Source organism: Alosa alosa, chromosome 14 (genome assembly GCF_017589495.1).
Source record: "Alosa alosa isolate M-15738 ecotype Scorff River chromosome 14, AALO_Geno_1.1, whole genome shotgun sequence".
NCBI lineage: Eukaryota > Metazoa > Chordata > Actinopteri > Clupeiformes > Clupeidae > Alosa > Alosa alosa.
Window position 1 is genome coordinate 12,213,971 of NC_063202.1, and position 20,669 is coordinate 12,234,639.

Here is a 20,669-nt window from a genome sequence, read left to right on the forward strand (position 1 = left end):
TGTGTGTGTGTGTGTGTGTGTGTGTGTGTGTGTCTGTGTGTGTCTGTGTATGTTTAGGTGACCCTATCCAGAATGAGACTGGCCTTATCGAGTTCCGCCTGAAGGGGGCCAAACAGTACCTGACCTGGTACCACGCCTTCGGCCTGGTGTGGGTCAGTGAGTTCATTCTGGCCTGCCAACAGATGACCATCGCTGGAGCTGTGGTTACATATTACTTTACAAGGTACACACACATACACACACACTTCATTGCCTTTAGGCTTTGTAGTGGCTGTACTGCAGAGTTAAAGTTTAGTGTGGGGTAATGTAGGTTTTGATTGTGATTAGAGTGTTAGCTGACTGGCTGCCGCTCTACTTTAGCGTGAGGTGATGTAAGTTTTGATTGTACTTAGTGTGTTAGCTGATTGGCTACATTTCTGTCTGCTGAAGGGATAAGGGGCGGCTGCCCATCACCCCCATCCTGTCGTCGGTGCTGCGCTTGGCGCGCTACCATCTGGGCACCGTGGCTAAGGGCTCCTTCATCATCACACTGGTCAAGATCCCCCGACTCATCCTCATGTATGTCCACAACCAGCTCAAGGGCAAGGTGAGTTGCCGCAGAGGGCTAGCTTCACATACTACACACAGCTACAAACACCACAGAGGGCTAGCTTCACAAACTACACAACGCTAGGAACACCCCAAAGGGCTAGCTACAAACTGCTACAAGGGCACTACAAACTGCTAAAGATCACAGAGTTAGCCTTTCATGCTAGTGGAACGCTACAAAGCGCTAAAGACAGCAGTTAACCTCAAAGGCTAGTATAACACTATAAACAACTAAACACTGCAGTTAATATCAGATGCTAGCACTACAAAGTGCAAAATATTCTCTGATGTGTGTGCGTATGTGTGTGTCATTGTCAGGAGAATGCATGTGCTCGCTGTATGCTGAAGGCTTGTATTTGCTGTCTCTGGTGTCTGGAGAAGTGCCTCAACTATCTGAACCAGGTGAGATTGAAAGTCTATCACACACGTTTTGGATTTTGAAATTCACCTGTATAGTGTCTGATCTTGGGCCAGAGATAGGGTGGCCATCCGTCCGATTTCGTCCGGACAGTCTGGTTTTTGAGCTCTCTGTCCGGACAGAGAGAGTGTGTCCTCCTTTTTGGACATTTGTCCGGATTTTTGTCAAGAGTGGCCATCTGTCCGCATTTCATGAGCACATAGGCTACGCCTCATTTCAAGGCCTCTGTAAGCTACTCATCTCTGTTACGTGTCATCATTTCTGACCCTCCGCCACCACCGTAGCACAGGACATCACAAAAACTCCACCGATTTCCTTTTCGCGAAGCAGTCAATGCAACAACTCCCCTCGTGATTGAATAAATGAACACCGTTGCTGAGCCTTAAGTTGCATATGGTGAAACAAAAGACATTTTTCAACTCTGCGTGTATTCTGAACACCACTTTGCTACCAAAAGCAGGACAGATGCATACCATGTATTTTGTAAACAAATATTGATGTCAGCTCCAGGGGTAAGAGTGCCATAGAGAGGCACGTTCTCACAGGCAGGCACAAAGAGAAAGCCAGATCTGCCGGGAAATCCTCTGTGGCATCGTTTTTGCTCCAGCAACAACCACAGCTGCAGAGCTCACTAAGTTATTAAGTGACTAAAAAGTTATTGAGTTAAAGCGGTGGGTTTGTTGACTAATGTAAAAAAAAACACACACACAAAAAAAAACTAACGTTACTATGTTATTATAATAAGTACGGGAATGTTGGAAATAGCTGACTAATGTGAAAAAAACAACAACAAATGTTGCTATAATAAATGATGTTATAATAAATAGGTGCCTTCTATCGAAATGGTTTATTTTCTAATGTTATTCCCCAGATGTTATTCCAATTCCGTATGTGTCCTCACTTTTGGACCTTTGTCCTAACTTTTGGGCACAAGTGTCCTCAATTTCAGTGTCATGGCGGTGGTCACCCTAGCCAGAGATGAGAGACCTTCCCTTACAAAAAAAAAAAAACTACAGTGATGGGACAAATGGAGAAGTACAATGCAGTTTCAAATAATGTTCTGCAGTAAAGAGCAGTTTCATATCCAAAATACTGTATTTCTGCATCAAAGAGCAGTTTCAAATCTAAAATACTGTATTTCTGCAGTACAATGTTCAAAATACTGTATTTCCGCAGTAAAGAGCAGTTTCCTATCCAAAATACTGTATTTCCGCAGTAAAGAGCAGTTTCCTATCCAAAATACTGTATTTCCGCAGTAAAGTGCAGTACAATGTCCAAAATACTTCATTCCTGCATATGAAGTTCAAGGAATTCCTCATAAACTGCAGTTTTGACACTTGAAATTTGCAGTTAGTTTTCGTTAGGGTTAACCCGTAACCGTGGTGAAACGCAGGTGAAACTCCTATATGTACATATTGAACCTGGCAAGTCTTAACCTGGGCCAGTGCTTACCTGTGTCATTCAATACCTCAATACCTAACCTGGGCCAGTGTTTACCTGTGTCATTCAATACAGGTGGTTTTGTATTGTCTTCCTGTGTAGCCAAACATCCATCAGTGGATGCAAGTGCAAGTCTGAACACTGCCAAAATAATATGGAGTCTGTCTGTATGTCGAAAAAATGCCAAGCAACTGGATGAATAAAATGAATACTGCACACATATCAGCTGAAAGCTGTTTACAGTAGAGTATTTATTTACAGTAGAGTATGTATTTACAGTAGAGTTTTTATTTATTGTTGTTTTTAAGGGTGATTGTGTTATTTGTTTGTATTGTGTTATTTGTCTGTATTTTAGAAACCCACCTGTGGAGTCAAAGACAAATTTCCACTCTTGTGGACAATAAAGCTATTATTATTATTATTATTATTATTATTATTATTATTATTATGTAAAAACGTGTATTATGTATTTATTAAAATCTGTTTACAGAGTATTTATTTGACACTTTGTAACAGCCAAGATTGATTAGACTTGATTTCTAATCACTTTTTTTCCTCAGTAAATGTAATTGACTACATTTGTGTGTTTGTGTGTGTGTGTGTGTGTGTGAGAGAGTATGTGTTTGTGTGTGCGTGTGTGTTTGTGTGTGTGTGTGTGTTTGTGTGTGTGCATGTGTGTGTGTGTGTGTGTGTTTGTGTGTGTTATCTTCTCTACAGAATGCATATGCAGCGACAGCCATCAACAGCACAAGCTTCTGTGTGTCGGCACGTGATGCGTTTGTCATCTTGGTTGAGAACGCGCTGAGAGTGGCGGCCATTAACACCATAGGCGACTTTGTGCTCTTTTTGGGCAAGGTGAACACACACACTTTTCTTTAGCATGGCAAATACACATGACAGGCTCTTTTACACACACACATATATGCAGGAAGAGCAATATTTGGGTGTGACTGTTTTCATGTGTGTGTGTGTGTGTGACTGTATTCATGTGTGTGTGTGTGTGCATGTGTGTGTGTGTGTGTGTGTCTGTGTGTGTGTGACTGTATTCATGCGTGTGTGTGTGTGTGTGTGTGTGCATGTGTGTGTGTGTGTGTGTGTGTGTGTCTGTGTGACTGTATTCATGGGTGTGTGTATCTGTGTGTGTGTGTGTGTAGGTGCTGATCGTGACGTGCACGGCGTTCGCGGGCGTGCTGGCGCTGAACTACCAGCGTCACTACAGTGAGTGGCTGCTGCCTCTCCTGCTGGTGGGGCTGTTCGCCTTCCTGGTGGCCCACTGCTTCCTGTCCGTCTTTGAGGCTGTGGTGGACGTGCTCTTCCTCTGCTTCGCCATCGACACCAAATACAACGACGGCACGCCGGGCAGAGAGTTCTACATGGACAAGGCTCTCATGGTACACACACACACACACGCATGCACACACACACACACACAGTTTACTTCTTTATTTGTGTCCACAATTCAGAATAAGTATTACATAAGGGCACAAAGGTGCAATAATAGCTCAGACAAGATGATGTCAGTCATGTGATTCTGTTGACAATAACAAAGCAGCAGCTCCGCAGATGTTCAGGGTACACACACACACACTCACAGCAGACTTTATAGATACACATACACACACACACACACACACACACACACACACACACAGCAGACGTTATAGATACACATACACACACACGCACGCGCACACACACAGCAGACGTTATAGATACACACACACACACACAAGTACGCACACACACAGCAGACGTTGTAGTATTGTAAATCCATCAATCCTGAGTCTGCTAGTGACCAGCCTTTGTACAGTATGTGGCCCAAACTTCCAAATATGATATTCCAAATATATTTGCATTTGTTGCCAAGACTACAAATCTGCTGTAAAAGAGGCTGATATTTCACCAGCTTTGTTAAATAGGCTTCCTCTAGACACAGATCAAAACAGCAGCCTACTTCCAGTACATTCTTATTGCACTTTGCCCCCCCCCCCCCCCCCCCCCCCGATTGGCTCAGGCTCACTGATACCATGTGCTCACTGATACCAAGGCAGCTGACTCGTCAACCACTCCAAATCAGGACATCTTACACACACACACACATACACATTCTCTGACATGCACACATATCTCACGCGCACACACACACACTTATTCTATATCCTGTAGGAGTTTGGTGTAGAACAGCAGGACGTCACACATATACACACACATACACATGCGCACACACACACACACACACTCAGACATCTGTTTGTGTGTGTGTCCTGCAGGAGTTTGTCGAGAACAGCAGGAAGTCTGCAGCAGCAGCCGATCGTGGGCGGGGTCGTGCTCGGGAAGAGGTGGAGCTTACAGCCATGGTGAGTGAGGGAGAGGGCGATGCGGGCCCTGATTGGCCTGCGCCCGAGTGGGAGGAGCTGCAGGAGTTCCAGCTGTATTTCCTGTTGGTGTGTGTGCTGGTGGACTGGGTGGTGTGGGAACAGCCGCTGGTGGTGTGTGTGACGCAAGACGTGCTGCTTTTCATGTGTGTGTCGCTGCCCACCTCCTCTCTCTTCCTGCTCGCCTCACTGTTGCAACCCACTCACACACACACCGCCGTGGGGTGCCAACTCTCCACAGCGTCTGCAGAGGGCGCCAGCACAGAGCCAACTCCACCACCACCACCAGCACCAGCAGCAACGTCACCACGCAGTTTACCCCCAGCTGCCTGCAGAGGGCGCTAACACACACCACTGCCACACAGTTAACCCCTCAGCTGCCTGCAGAGGGCGCTAACACACACCACTGCCACGCAGTTAAGCCCTCAGTTGCCTGCAGAGGGCGCTAACACCCACCACTGCCACGCAGTTAACCCCTCAGCTGCCTGCAGAGGGCGCTAACACACACCAGTGCCACGCAGTTAAGCCCTCGGCTGCCTGCAGAGAGCAGCAGGGTCCAGCGCCACCCAGCGTGTACAGACGGCCTCTCTGGCGCCACCTGCTGCATGAGCTGACAACACGCTCACTCACTGGCCTGCTAACTCATCCTCCTCTCACCTTCATCCTCTCCTCCTCCTCGTCACCATCACGCGCCTCCTCTCATCTACCGCCTGTGTCTACCTCACACCAGAGCCGCAGCTCAACTTTGACCTCTGAACTATGACCTTTGGCCTTACACAGCACCAGTGACCTTAGAGAGAGAAGGGGGGAGGGGGTGAGACATTCTGAAGAGAGAGAGAGAGAGAGAGAGAGGAGGAGGAGATGAGAGGAGAGGAGAAAGGAAGAAAAGAGAGGAGAGGAGGAGAGGAAAAGAGATGAGGATGGGAGGAGGGGAGCAGAGGGGAGGGGGCAAGAGGAGGAGTGGAGAGATAGAAGATATGAGAGGAGAGAAAAGGAGGAGAGGAGGAGATTTTTGCCTTTCTGAGACTAGGGAGGGTCTTTGGCAGAGATCAGGTGAGTTTGTGTAGACTAATGGCTATTAGACACACACACACACACACACACACACACACTCAAATACAAGCTCATGACTATGCTCATGTGCACACATTTGTATACTTAAAGGTGAAATCTGATGTAAAATGGATCATGTAGCATGATAACGAGTTCAAACGTTCGTTGGGAGCAAAAAACGCTAATCCATCTTGAAACAACACAGATCTTGCGTGTTTTTGACGGAAGTACTTTAGAGATCTGTGTTGTAGTGACTTAATTTCAAGATTGCGCCGACCGCCAAACGACTCAAGGTATTATCTGTGTACAGGCTTTTTTAATAAGCTATCTGTACATTTACAAAGTCGTCAATGCCTTGTTTTATATGTTAGGACTCTCGTTATACTACCAAAGAAGTGACTGGCTACTTTGAGCCTCGTAAATAGTTAAAAATTAGCGATCTTTTCACCATGAGAAATGCCTTATCGCTACCAGTGTTAGCATTTTGGAAGCATCACCTAAAAACAGGCTAGTTTAGAATGCTCTGGATTAGCGTTTTTTTTGCTCCCCAACGAACGTTCAAACTCGTTATCATGCTAAGCATATCCAAAATCCATTTTACACCGGATTTCCCCTTTAAAGACACATATACATTCACATAGACAGACACACACACTCACACACATACACTCTCACAAACACACATACAGACGAGACACACACGCAATTAGTGATGGGTGGTAGCAGAAGTAGTTACATAGTAGAGTAGAAATACTGGTCTTTAGTAGTCTGTTGAGAGGAAATAAGTGTTTTTATTGTTTTTTATGTGAGGTTCGATGTGTGTGTGTGTGTGTGTGTGTGTATGTATGTGTCTGTGTGTGTGTGTGTGTGTGTGTGTGTGTGTGTGTGTGTATGTGTCTGTGTGTGTGTGTGTGTATGTGTGTGTGTGTGTGTGTGTGTGTGTGTGTGTGTGTGTCTGTCTGTTAGGGATGCAAGATATATTGGCGGCCAATATATTATTGGCCGATAAGTGAAAAAATGAAAATATTATTATCGTTCCGATAACAAAATTCTGGCCGATATTTTTTTAAAGCCCTAATTTCCTAAGAAGGCGTATATAAGGGCCGACTGGCTACACTTATGTACTTGAGTTTGGTTGTATTTCACAATTTTAACAAGATCTGTGGATCTACGTTGAATCTGTACAGTCCTCTACAGTTCAGTGGGACGAGTAGATAAGTAGTTCTAAGTTGTATTTTAGTATTATATATGCATTTTGTTAGCTTGGGTTTTGTATTATTACCGAGAAATATGCTAACCATTCCTGCTTCAGTTCCAGACAGGTCATCATTATAAGTTATTAAAACCTTCGGGGTTAACCCCTTTCATTTCTGCTCCCGCAGGTTGTGCACAACAGAGTAGACGGACACAAGATACAGTCTGAGGAGTTGCAGCTTTATTAAGTTACGCACAGTTGAAACTAAACATAAGTTTCCCTCACAAACACTGATTTGGTTGCTATAGCTTTAGCTGTTTATCTGCGTTGAGCGTAGATGTCGAAACGATTCACTGACCACTCACTTGCAATTCACTGACGTCAGGTTCACTTAAAGGAGCCACGCATAGGCCTAGGCTACAGCTATTTTGTTGACTGCTGTACCATTGAGCACTATTATGAGTTCTGTCCATCATTGGTGGTAGGTAAAATTACTGCAGTTAAATGATGCTTATTAAATGCTGTCCCCAATTTACTTTTCACATTTTTTTAAGAGTAATATAATGGGTTACCATATCGGTATCGGACACAACAAACCAATAAATATCGGTTATCGTTATCGGCCCTAAAATTCCATATCGGTGCATCTCTAGTGTCTGTGTGTGTGTATGTGTCTGTGTGTGTGTGTGTGTGTGTGTGTGTGTACAAGTATGTGTGTGTGTGTGTGTATGCTCTGATGTGTCTTCTGTCTTTGTCCTGCAGGCACCGGGGCCATCCTCAGCTTAAGTCTCCTGAAGACCTTTTTAAAGACATTCCAAATGATTATTTTTACGTGTAACATGTTTACTATGGTTTCACTCCAGGGAAAATGATATTTTAATAAGAGACTGGAAACAAACAAAACAAAACAGATAACAGCATAATGAAGCACTTTATACTGGAGCGCCGCACATCCCCTTCAGTAAACGATGCAGTTTCGTAGTGATGTCCTTTTTATAAGACTAAACCAGTATGGCGCCACCTAGTGGAGATCTGCAGTACTGACCCGTAAAATCACTCCTTCATCGGGGACGGAGGTTCTCACCACAGACGAGTGTGTTTGGCCTCGCTGCCCTGCTGGGGGTGGTGTGTGTGCGCCGGGCACATCTCACTGCTCGTTTCTCGTCTAACACTCGTTTTCTAATGCAACGTTCTACCCAATCACAGTGAGAAGGGGCCTTCCCCATGGAGACAGGAAGGATGCCGCCGCTCCGGAACTCACTGGCACGCCGCGCTACCTGCTTGTTTATTTCGGTCGCTTCGTTTGTTTGGTCGTTTTTTTGTTTATCTGGGGGATTTGTGTGGATGGTCAAAGATCAGACTGTTACCAAGGCAACTGGACATGGAGCATCATCCCACTGATCCCTCACAAACCCTTGAGGAAGAACTCTACTAAGGAACACTGGAGAACCGTCTGCTCTGAACAACCCCATCAACCAGAGGCCTGTCAGCGGATCACACACTCCTCCCATTGGCCAGCGCCCTAATCAATCACATAGTGGGGCGGGACTGCTGTCTGGGAGCCATTTTGTGGGTGTGGTTTCATGGACTCACTGATCGAACAGAATGCTAATGCTAACGCTAACATTGAAAATACACGTCTTCCTACTGACACGCTCACACACACACACACACATACCCATAGAGGTTTCCCACATACACATGGACACACACACACACTCCATAGAGGTTTCACACACATTTACATAAAAACAAGTACACATAAAAACAAGTACCTTCAATAGGGAGCACATTCATACATATGCACTAACACTCATAGAGAACAGAGAATGCATACTTACTCACACACTTATCACAGTGACACACACAAACACACACACACACATACACACCTGTGCTCACTGTCCTATAACTTTTGTATTGTGCATTAGGGGTGGGTGGGTTATGAACACACACACACACACACACACAGTCCCATGTTGAATGTGTAAAAACACACACACCCACGTGCACTTAGTCCCATCCTAAATGTGCACACACACACACACACACTCACTCACTGCCTTATCCAGTTTGTCATCATCTGCCTTCAGCTCTATGCTATTGGTTAGTGACAGTGACCCTGCTCTGTGTTTTGCCCAATTGGAGCAGAGTGTGGAATGCCTTAAGCTGGAGCCCCTCCCCTTTCTGCAGTGGATTGTGGGAGCAGGAAAGGAGTGGTAAAATGGCACAGATTCATTTCTCTTTGTTTCACGTATCCAACCACATGCTTTCAGTCAGCAACGAGCACTGACATCTGACAGACTTCCCTAATGGATGCATTTCCCTCTGAGCATAGCGCAGGTCCACCTGAAGGGGGAGCTAATCAGCTGCTAGTCCACCCAGGGGGGAGGCATGGGGTAGTTAGGTGCTGGGTGGGGTAGTTATCTGCTGGGCTTCCCTGGGGGGAGGGATGGAGTAGTTAGGTGCTTGGTGGGGTAGTTATCTGCTGGGCTGCCCAGGGGGGAGGCATGGGGTAGTTAGGTGCTGGGTGGGGTAGTTATCTGCTGGGCTGCCCAGGGGGGAGGTATGGGGTAGTTAGGTGCTGGGTGGGGTAGTTAGGTGCTGGGCTGTCCATGTTGGGTATGTTAATATTCTGAAATGGCAGGGTGGACTATGACATTGTTTCTGAAAAATCAACAGGTTTCTCCTGCGGTCATGAAGCTACACACTGACACTTACAGCGAGCTTCCACTCTGCACTACCGCACACACACAAACACACACTTAGAGTAAATGTGTGTTAGGAAAGCATGCAGTGTGCATAGCACACACACACACATAAACATAGATTGGGCACACACCTTTTTAAACTTTAAAACTTTAGTATAACGCAGGTCTGTCCAGGTTTATAGAGGGAAATAAGCAGACACCAATGCCCTTCACACAGGCCTGTGGGAGGAGCTTCTGATCAGCCCTGTGGGAGGGGCTTCCGGTCAGTCCTGTGGGAGGGGCTTTCGGTCAGTCCTGTGGGAGGGGCTTCTGATCAGCTGTTTTAGTTATGCTTTAGAGCCTAGTCTAGAACCCAGTTTAGAGCCAAGTTTGATTCATTGAGTTGGTCTGGGCTTACCAGAAGGTGTCTAGAGGAGTAGTTCTTGTCTGTGGGCTCATCAGAACTTTTTTAGGGGAATAGTTATTGTCTGTGGGCTCACCAGAACTTTATTAGAGGAGTGCCAGTCAGTGAATTCACTGGAACTACCAGATGCATTATAAAGCATTTTGTACAAATCAAACACACACACAGACACACACACATACACACAAGTGTAGCGTAGCATGGTGTGAGAGATGCTGTAGTATCCTCTTAAATCTAAATTTACTGCAGAGATTTTGTAGGTCATGCTCAGACATTCGACACGGTTTGATGTACTATATAAAACACATTTTCTAGACGTCCGATATGAGCTTAAAGAAGATAGAGCACACGCATATAAACATACACACATTACATGCACACACACCATAACTATGTAGACATACACACATCACATGCACACACACCATAACTATGTAGACATACACACATTGGTGCTGTATGTGCGTGGCTAAGCCCTGACTTTGTGGGATGTGGGTGTTCCCTATATATTAACATGCACTCATAGACATACACTTTTTTCTAAATCTACATGCATTCATGCGTACTGTGTGTGTGTGTGGTTGAACTACTTATTTGTGTGGGGAGGTGGGGACACACTTTTGTAAATGTACTTGCATTGGTGCATAATGTGTGTGTGTGTGTGTGTTGAACCATGAGTGTGTTCGGAGGTGTGAATGTGTGTGTATTGAACCCTGTGTGTGCGTTGAAGGCCCTATTTTGCACCCTGGCGCATGGCGTAAAACTCGTTTTCCACCCGGTGCAAAGTTCATTTTCTTACTTTGCACGTTTATTTTTTAATTTTTTAAACAATGAGTTAAAATAATAGACTACTGCAAATGCGTAAAGGCTATGCTAGGTTTTAGTAAAGCAAAAAAAGGTTTAGTGGAATGACTGTTCCATATGGTCTCGCAAGCAGACTCCTTCAAATGCGCCGTTAACTTTCAATATACCGATGCATTCTTTGACGTCGCGCTTTGCGCCGTTAAAGGGAATGACAGATGTGATCCTCATTGGTTTAAATGATGTTACGCCCCAAACACACCCACTGATTAAGAAACCTAGGAACACCTTGCTGCGCCATGCGCTCAACGTTTCATAACGAAAACACTCCCAATGTGGACTGGACATCCTACTAAATTTGAATAAGCTTTTGACTAGTGGCGATGGGCTTTAGACTGTCATGATAGGGCCCTGAGTGTGTGTTATGAGGTGTGTGTGTGTTAAACCCTGAGTGTGTTATGTAAGGGATAACGGCCGCCGAGGTGTCCTGTTATACGGAATGAATAGGCGAGGGGTAAAGAACTCCCCAACGTGCAGCGTATAACTGGACACACCTCGAAGGCCGTTATCCCGCTTATCATCCGGTTGCCACTGTAAAGCCATGCCTTTATAGCACGCAAAGGAAACACGCGGTTCCGTTTAAAAAGAAGCCCACTACTTCAGCTTGTACAATTTTCGTTGGCCTTATAACAGCGATAGCATGGACAGTTAGCTTGTTTACAGTTGATTCCATTGTTGCGAAGCCTGCCTCCAGGCTCAACCGTCGTCCTACTATGGTTGTTATAGTTACCATTCATAAGCATTGATATGGAACAGCGATTAAACTTTTTTTACCAGATCTACTTCATAGGTGTCCCGTTATTCAGAATTAAAAGCCACCCCGCCAGCCAATCAGAAAATAGTATTTCTTCTCTCCGGGTGATAAGTGGTGTGTGTGTTGAAGCCTGAATGTGCGGTATGAGGTGTGTGTGTGTGTGTGTGTTAAACTCTGAGTGTGCGTTATGAGGTGTGTATGTGTGTGTGTGTTTTAAACCCTGAGTGTGTGTTACGAGCTGTGTTTGTGTTGAACCCTGAATGTGCGTTATGAGTTGTGTGTGTGTGTGTTAAACTCTGATTGTGTGTTATGAGGTGTGTGTGTGTTTGTTAAACCCTGAGTGTGCGTTATGAGGTGTGTGTGTGTGTTAAACCCTGAGTGTGCGGTATGAGGTGTGTGTGTGTGTGTTAAACTCTGATTGTGTGTTATGAGGTGTGTGTGTGTGTGTGTGTTTGTTAAACCCTGAGTGTGCGTTATGAGGTGTGTGTGTGTGTGTTAAACCCTGAGTGTGCGTTATGAGGTGTGTGTGTGTGTGTGTGTTTGTTAAACCCTGAGTGTGCGTTATGAGGTGTGTGTGTGTGTGTTAAACCCTGAGTGTGCGTTATGAGGTGTGTGTGTGTGTTAAACCCTGAGTGTGCGTTATGATGTGTGTGTGTGCGTGTGTTGAACCCTGAGTGTGTGTTATAAGGTGAGGGTTTCACCTTTGTGTTGTTTTGCCAAACTGATGTAGAGAGACGAAGGGCATCACACCTCAGTTATAGTGATGTCACCTTTCCTACACACAGCACTGATGTGGGGAAGAAGGGATGAAGAAAAGAAGAGAGAAAGAAAAAAAGTGTGTGTGTGTGTTTGTGTGTGTTCACAAGGGATGGGGTAGTGTGTCTTTTAGTGGACATCAGGCGTGTGTGTGGAGGGGGAGGGTTGTGACGTAGATGTGTGTGTATGATGGGATTCTGATAAGTGTGTGTGTGTGTGTCCTGATAAGTGTGTGTGTGTGTGTCCTGATAAGTGTGTGTGTGTGTGGTGATGCAAGGCCTTGTTTAGACCTTCCACCTGCATTAATGGTGTGTAACGGTGAACTAATGTCTTTTTCTTTTTTTCTTTTTTATATTTATTTCATATGTATTTGTTTTTTAAAGTAATAAAGGAATAAAACTTAAAAAAATAAATGTTGTTTTGTCCACACCACATTGATATTCACTTACACATAATTACTCCAAAAGAAATATATATATGAAATAATCTCCTGATCTGTTTTAATTTTGTTAGTCCAGGTGATGTTCTCAGGACACATGCTGCACAGGACACATGCTGCAGGTGTAATTATGACACAGGGCACGTACATATACTGCAGGTGTAATTATGACACAGGACACATACTGCAGGTGTAATTATGACACAGGTGTAATTATGACACAGGACACATACTACAGGTGTAATTATGACACAGGACACAGGTAGCTAACAGGTGAGTGGGGCTAACAGGTACACAGACAGGTGAGTGGGGCTAACAGGTAAACAGGCAGGTGAATAGATTAACAGGTGAGTGGGACTAACAGGTGAGTGGAGCTAACAGGTACACAGACAGGTGAGTGGGGCTAACAGGTAAACAGGCAGGTGAGTAGATTAACAGGTGAGTGGGGCTAACAGGTGAGTGGAGCTAACAGGTGAGAGTCCTGCACCGGTCCAAGGTTAAATATCTGCTCCGCCTGTACCCATTATGTTTAAAACTGCACCCGACCCGTTTTCTGACAGCAGAGCAAGTTAAATTCCGCACCCGAGATAAAATCAGTCTACCACGTCAGACACGTTTAAGAAAAGGAACTATCCTAATTACACGACCATTAACACTGCAGATCCAACTTCAGCTGAAGTTGACAGGCCTATCCTGCATGATAAAAAGTAGCTTAGGCTACCACAATACAACACTATGGGCCAGATGTACGTATATTTGCGAACGGATTCGGATATTAGCGTCATGGACAAACCGCAGATTGCGAACGCTGTCAGACCCAAGTTTCCGTCGTATTTATCAATTGTTCAATCCTTAGTGTAAACTGCGCCTTTCTCTGCCTTTCTCCATAAACGCAAATTCTACTTAACGTCCACAACTGAATGGCAAAAAGCCTACAAGCGCAGTTGAATGAAGTTAACTGATGACAACATTAAAAAGAATCAAACGTTTAGCAATCATAAAATAATACCATACATGATAAGATGTCAACAAGCAGGGAGATAATGAAGATCAGTGGTTCTACTTGTGCACGTAGGCTATGGAAGATTGGTCAAATCTAGCAAGTAGGAAAGTTTAAGTGAATGATGTGAAAGTAAGACATTCGAAAGGCCAACGAAAGTTAATGTTGCTTTTGATAGTACAAAGACTTACAAAACTGGTGATCTAAATAGAGATTCTGTTGTCTTTGAAAGGCTCTCTTATTGACGCATTGAACTGCAATTTGGATTAACACCTGCTTTTACAAGGTGGAAGTATTTAGGCGCAGAATAGACGTGCGCTTTCAGGAGCAGTCTTTGTACATACCGCAGCGCTATTTACTCTTTCCCTCCTATCTTTTTACGCTAAACTTCCACTTTCCCCTGGATCCTCCCATGAATACATATGCATGAAACGCAATCTGCCACTTTCAGCTCCCGCGACAGGCTTTCAGCTGCGCTTTTACATCATTGCGGCCTGTTTGTACATACCTCGCAATGATTTTACACGCACGTTGCGAAACAAATACGCCTGAAGTGGCCGCAAAAGCGTTAGTACATCTGGCCCTCAGAGTTTAGGAGGGAAACCAGCTGTGTTCCCATTGGCTCATAGCCTTCAATCCCATAATGATAGATACCTAAATTCCTGTGATCAGACTGTGTCCCTTGTGGTAAGAGTCCATGAAAGACTAACTATTCATGTCCCATTCATATCCATGTCCAGATAGTTTGAGGTGCTACACTCATCAGGGCAACACTATGGGTGGGTGATGCTTTGATGTGGAAACAGTTTTTTCTCCTTCACAGCAGGAGGAGTGATGGCTTGTGCGCGCACACACACACACACACAGTTGGGTAATAACTGATTACAAGTACATGTAATCTGAATCAGACCAGATTTCATTAAAAAAGACAATCAGATTATAGTTACATTGTCGAAGATTGCTTGATTACATTTTGTATGTGTTTCAATACATACAGTACAGGGATGGACAAAAATACATCAGTATGTACATGTAACCTAGTTTAAAATTATAGTTACATTGTCGAAGATTGCTTGATTACATTTTGTATGTGTTTCAATACATACAGTACAGGGATGGACAAAAATACATCAGTATGTAACCTAGTTTAAAATTAAATACCAAATACCCTCTTTTTAAATGTATCAAAATAAACTACAAAATACTGTAGCCATAATGTATCAAAATAAAATACTCAAAATTACTCATTGTATACTCATAAAATACTCATTGTATTTTGAAAATACAATGAGTATTGAAATACTTTTTTCAAGGGTGCATGGAATCACATGTAAATCAGCTTTTTTTATCCCAAACATTTAGGCTATTAAAACTCGAATAAGGCTACACATGGAATATCACACACCAGAAATTCCAAAACGGTTCAAAGGTTCTAAACTGGCAAACCTATAAGCAGGGTGGGTTACTGAATGGGCCTAACGGGCCCAGGCCCAGGGGCCCAAGTGTTCAGGGATCTCCAGCCCTTATATTGGAATAGGGCCCCTTAGTCAAATAACATACTTCCTGGGGCGCAAGCTAAGGTAAGCTAACTGACTGTGTGATGAACTGTCAGAGAGTGGCAAAGGGTAGAATGATAGTTTATTTTTTAGGCGGTTTTGTACATCTCTGGAGATGACCACATTCTGCCCTCTTGGTCATTTATTTTGTCTTGGGAACACAACTGAGGCCCACTACATATGCTCATGCGTTTTGTAAAATGCCCAATGGAAACTCCCCATAGGACTTTTGGTTACCTAAAATGCATACTGACAATAAAATGCTTACTGTGTGGCAACCTCTTGGTGTAGAAGCATAATCCTGGTCTCAAATGAAAGGTAACACTTTGAGGTTTCTTGTAGACTATTTGGAATGTATGTCAGGGGTTCTGATATTCACCTTATTCTGCTCTAAACAATGAGCGCCGCCATGACGACGACTCTGGTTGCCTATTTCCAGTTAGTACAACGTCTCCCGCTGTGTACTGACAGTGCTATGTAAACAAACACTTCAACCGGAAGTAGAAAAACGTTTCTTCAGTTGAACCCGCTATACATCATGGGAAATTGATTATTGGGTATTGGATATTTCAGTGTGGTATTATGGTGGCAGCATGGAGGGGAGTGTCTCCAGGACGCTGGTTTCACTGTTAAGCCTTCATGAGGTGTCGTGGGCCTAACTTAACGAAACATCGGTGAATGAGGGTGCCCACTTGATAACCCCAATGATATGCTGCATACTGTATACTTCTGTTAGATGGGCCATTTGTCTTGTGTTTATGACCATTGGTTGGCAGATTGGTGGTTAGCGTGCTTTTTGAAGTTAATTTGGGCAGGGGATTCTGAATGTGGTTTTACCTTTGATTTTGGCACAACGGATTATAACACCTAATCCTGTGTATTAATGTAATAGTAATATGTCTTAATAGGGCCCCTCAATCATATAACATAGGTTATATTATTCACCCTGATAGCTAAACGGGGCCCCTCAGTCAAATAACACAGCTCATGCTATGTGTGATAATCATTCTTTGTAATTGCCACATTTTTTCACATCAAGATGCCTTCAATGTGTTTGTAACTGTAGCTAGCTGGTACATATCTGTGCAGTATGTTGTGTAAACTTCATGTGCAGGGCTGAGCCGTGCAAATCAACACAAGGCATTGGTGCCGTGACCCGGATCAGGAGTGAGGTTTACACATAAACACGCAATTTGTGTTTAAAAGGGGAAGTGGGGGCACCATCAAGTAGCAGAAATAGCGTTACCACAACACACATCTTTGGGCCATTCGCTCAACCCAGCGCAACCTTGCAGCGAGTGCAGCGCATGCCGCTTCCTATCTGTAAGTCCCTTATGCAGAGGTGGGCACAAATACATCACAAACTATTTTGTTACAAACTACAAATACTGGCTCATAAAATGTAAAATAAAATACAAAATACTGATGTGAAAACTTTATTTAATTAAAACACAAGTCATTAGTTATTTTAAAATACAAAAATAACCACACATTAATCATTGTATGCCAACTTTAAAAGAAACTACAAGGCATATGAAAATGTATCCCCAAAAGACAAGAAATACTATTTCTGATTGGCTGGCAGAGCAGGGGGCTATTAATTCGGTTCATTGGGGCTCCTTGGATGAAGATCTGGTAAAAAAAAAATGTAATTAGTGTCGCATATCAGTGTAGCATAAACAATGATTGAACAGACAACAAGCAGGCTTCACAACAGTGGAATAAACTGTAACAAAGCAAACTACCCACCATCATTTCCATAACCAATGAATGTAGTACAACAAATTGAACAGGTCGGCCTCTTTTAAACTAAACTGCATTTCCCTTTTTGTGCTATAAATGCATGCCTATTGCCTACATAAATGACAGGGAACGTGGGGGACAAGCAGGATAACATCCTGTAAAGTGTCCTGATATACAGAATTAATTAACTTGGTGGAGAAAACTCTTTTCGCATCGGGGAGATATTTGCGTCCGTCTCCTCATTATTTCTGCATATCAGGACACCTTGGCGGATATTATCCCTTGCAGAAAAATCCTCATTTTTAAATCCATTAAGTGGTTTTAATACTATCCTGTAGTGAGAATGAACATCAGCTATTAGGTACTCAAGGTCATGGGGTCAAAGGTCATCATATGGGGTCCATGTCCTAATGTCAAAGATTGTTAAGGCGGAGCAAGATACTTCGTCGTAGTTCATGTCTATGGGCGCAAAATGGGGATCGAATCCTGTCTGCATAAAGAGGCGTGTCGATGACGTATTGACGAAAGTACGCTGCAACCGCCAACAGCAGCTGCATAAATAACCGGGCGCACACCTGATATAAGGTTGATTTTCTCCAGACTGGAATGCTCAAAATGCTAAAATGTACCTGAAATGTTCAGAAGGGTTTGAGGATCATGAAAACGCGTGCCGAAATTCACATTCCTAACTCTATAGAACCAAGACCTTAGCATATGTGGTGAAATTCTGAGCTATGCCCATAGACTTCAATGGAGCAGTCGCTGCCTCTGCTCTGCATAAAGGGGGATTTTGACCCCCCCTCGTGCGATCCGGGTTCCCGGAAGTGGCTTCTGATGAAACATCTTGCTCCGCCTTAACAATCTTTGCTAATGTTCTCCCTCAGTATCTTATCTGTATCGTTTTTAATTCTATGTCTTGTAGCGCTTGACACACCTGAAAATTCAAGCTCAAGTTAGTTACTTTTTAATTTTTTTCAACTTTCAATGTTACAGAAAAGACAGATATAACGTTTTAAGTTGTCTACAGGGTGATATAAAAGTGGCGGCACAAACAAAAAAATTGGGTTTACAACCCAATGTTGACCATTTTGGCTCCCAGTTGGCTTTTCAGACATGTCCAGAGGGGATCGTAAAAGGGAAAAGTTGGAATTATCAGTAGTTGGTCACAATGTGACATACTACAGCAAGAAAAAGGAAAAATGGGTTTACATTTTATGCAGTCCTTCCAAAAGGGTAATGAAATTAGTATTTTATGGACAAATCGCTATAGGTCAAGTTTAGAGCTGAATATAGGGAACTGCCCAAGGGATATCGGGCGCCCACTCTATTCTTATGGAGTAACAAGAAACAGCAAAGAAAGAAAAAGTTTAACCGACAGAACCAGGTTCACCAAGATTCTGGTCTTTGGCTCCCGGACTATGATAAGAATAACCTACTGTCATGGTTATAGGTATATATTTAACTTAGTGATGACATTTTGGTTTATTATAGCAAAAAATGGCACATTTTTCTTATAAGTATTTAAGTATTTGAAGTTGACGGTGGCAACGCTGCCATGAAGTCAACAATACAGTAATTTTCTTCAACTCAATAAAATACAAATGACATATTTACATTTACATTACAAATTACATTTTGTATTAGAAATACGTTTTTTAAATACATGTATTTAGAAATACTGCCCAGGGGCGTTGCTAGCTATTTAAAACATTCGGGGCTAGAGCCCAGAAGTTAGAGTTCTTTTTTGTCCGGGGGTTCGGGGTTTCTCCCCCCAGAGATTTTGAAAATCGTGCTGATGAACATGCAATTTTAACCTACTTTGAGAATGAAAAGGAAGGCCAATCGTAATGACTCACGTCACGGCATTCTGAATATTTTGATGTTTAAAGACCGTGTAAGGAGAACCAGGCGCGCCTGCAGGTGTACCTTGGTTGCTAGGTAACCAACATTCCAGATCCCTCTTTACGGGTCTTTGTGGTTTTACGTGTCTTCTTGAAAGAAATGTTGAAAGTCGGGCTGAAATCACATTCATATCTAGCTTTGCTGCATGCATGTTACAAGGACACTGGGCCATGTTATGTAAGGGACATGGTACTGCAAAAAAACGGAAACATAGCCTACATTGCAGAACCACTCAACTTTATTAATTTATGGTGAATAAATGTTACACTATTGTGCACAGCCCACATATACGTCACGTTACGCTAGAACAAAACTAAAGGTAACTTTAGCCTGTATAGGGCTGTATCAAGTTGTCCAAATGAATAGGTCATTGTAGACGTTGTCGTTGCATTATTGCATGTGGATGTTGTTATGCTATGTAGGCTACTTTTTTGCTGACTGACCAATGCACGATTGTTCACGATTGAATTATTTCTTTTGCGGGGGGGGGGTGTGCGTACCATAGCATTAATTCCTGCAGGCGCCCCTGAGGAGAACGTCTCTTCTGCCAAAGTGCACCACATACAACACCCCAAATATCACATTAAAATAACCTGTAGAATAAACATTGTCATGCACCTCTGTCGTGCACTTGACAGGTGTGAGCGTTCGATCTCGGGATAAACATTTGGACGTCATCCCCTTCAATTAATGGGCTATGGGTGCCTTGAAAGCAATGCATTTGGGTTGTATATCACAAACTTTTGCCCAAAGAAAAAGTTCCATTCTGTCAAAATCAAGCCCAACATGCATTGCTTGGAAGCCCCTCAAACGAGGTCAGGTTTATTTACTGCATGTGATTCAATAGTAAATCCGCGATATATTGAAACTGAGCTGATCGAAATGTCCTCCTGGGTTCGGGGAGATGATGACACACTGAAGAGTTTCCACTTCTTGTCCCTGCTCTGCCATTTTTTTCTCTAAATAAACTTCTAATATCCATTTGTCCTTATACACTTATTTAAGCTAAGGCTAGTTAGTAGAAGCACTAAAACAGCAATGCGTAATATCGTGAGGAGAATTGAAATTGCAACATTTTGCAACAAATGATTCTAAACCTGCCCAGATCACGTCAGATTGTCTTGCGCTGCTGTTAATGCACACAATGGACACAAAACACAAAAGTCTCTTCTACGGGGCTATTTATTTCATTCACGATTAGAGTTTTTGTTGTTGTTGACGGCCCATAGATCCGGGGCTATCCCCAGAGGATCTGGGGCTATAGCCCCGAATGCCCAGGTCTAACGACGCCACTGCTGCCCACCCCTGAATACACAACATAGCTTTACATCATGCAGTCAATCAGTGTCGTTAAAAGTCAGAAACTGAAGATAGACCCAATTTGGAGTAAAATACATTTTGCATTTAAAATAAATGGACACGGAATGTAGAAGACACAATGCCTGTATTTTTACCTATGAAGTAGACCATCTTGC

At 43.4% G+C, this 20,669-nt stretch overlaps 1 protein-coding gene across 4 annotated transcripts in view; it reads left to right on the plus strand.

Moving 5' to 3' along the window:
* The window catches only part of slc44a1b (solute carrier family 44 member 1b), a 24,877-nt gene extending 15,925 nt beyond the window's left edge, over positions 1-8,952 (plus strand). For 3 of the 4 annotated variants that reach the window (XM_048263452.1, XM_048263453.1, XM_048263455.1), the window contains 6 exons: positions 58-223; positions 430-586; positions 907-990; positions 3,164-3,301; positions 3,601-3,837; positions 4,717-5,729. In XM_048263452.1, the coding sequence (XP_048119409.1) occupies positions 58-223; positions 430-586; positions 907-990; positions 3,164-3,301; positions 3,601-3,837; positions 4,717-5,166 (1,232 nt within the window). In that variant the 3' untranslated portion in view covers positions 5,167-5,729. Of the gene's footprint in view, positions 1-57; positions 224-429; positions 587-906; positions 991-3,163; positions 3,302-3,600; positions 3,838-4,716; positions 5,730-7,831 lie in introns of those variants that run through there. The other variant, XM_048263454.1, reaches the window with a different exon arrangement.
* Positions 8,953-20,669: the final 11,717 nt, after the last annotated feature.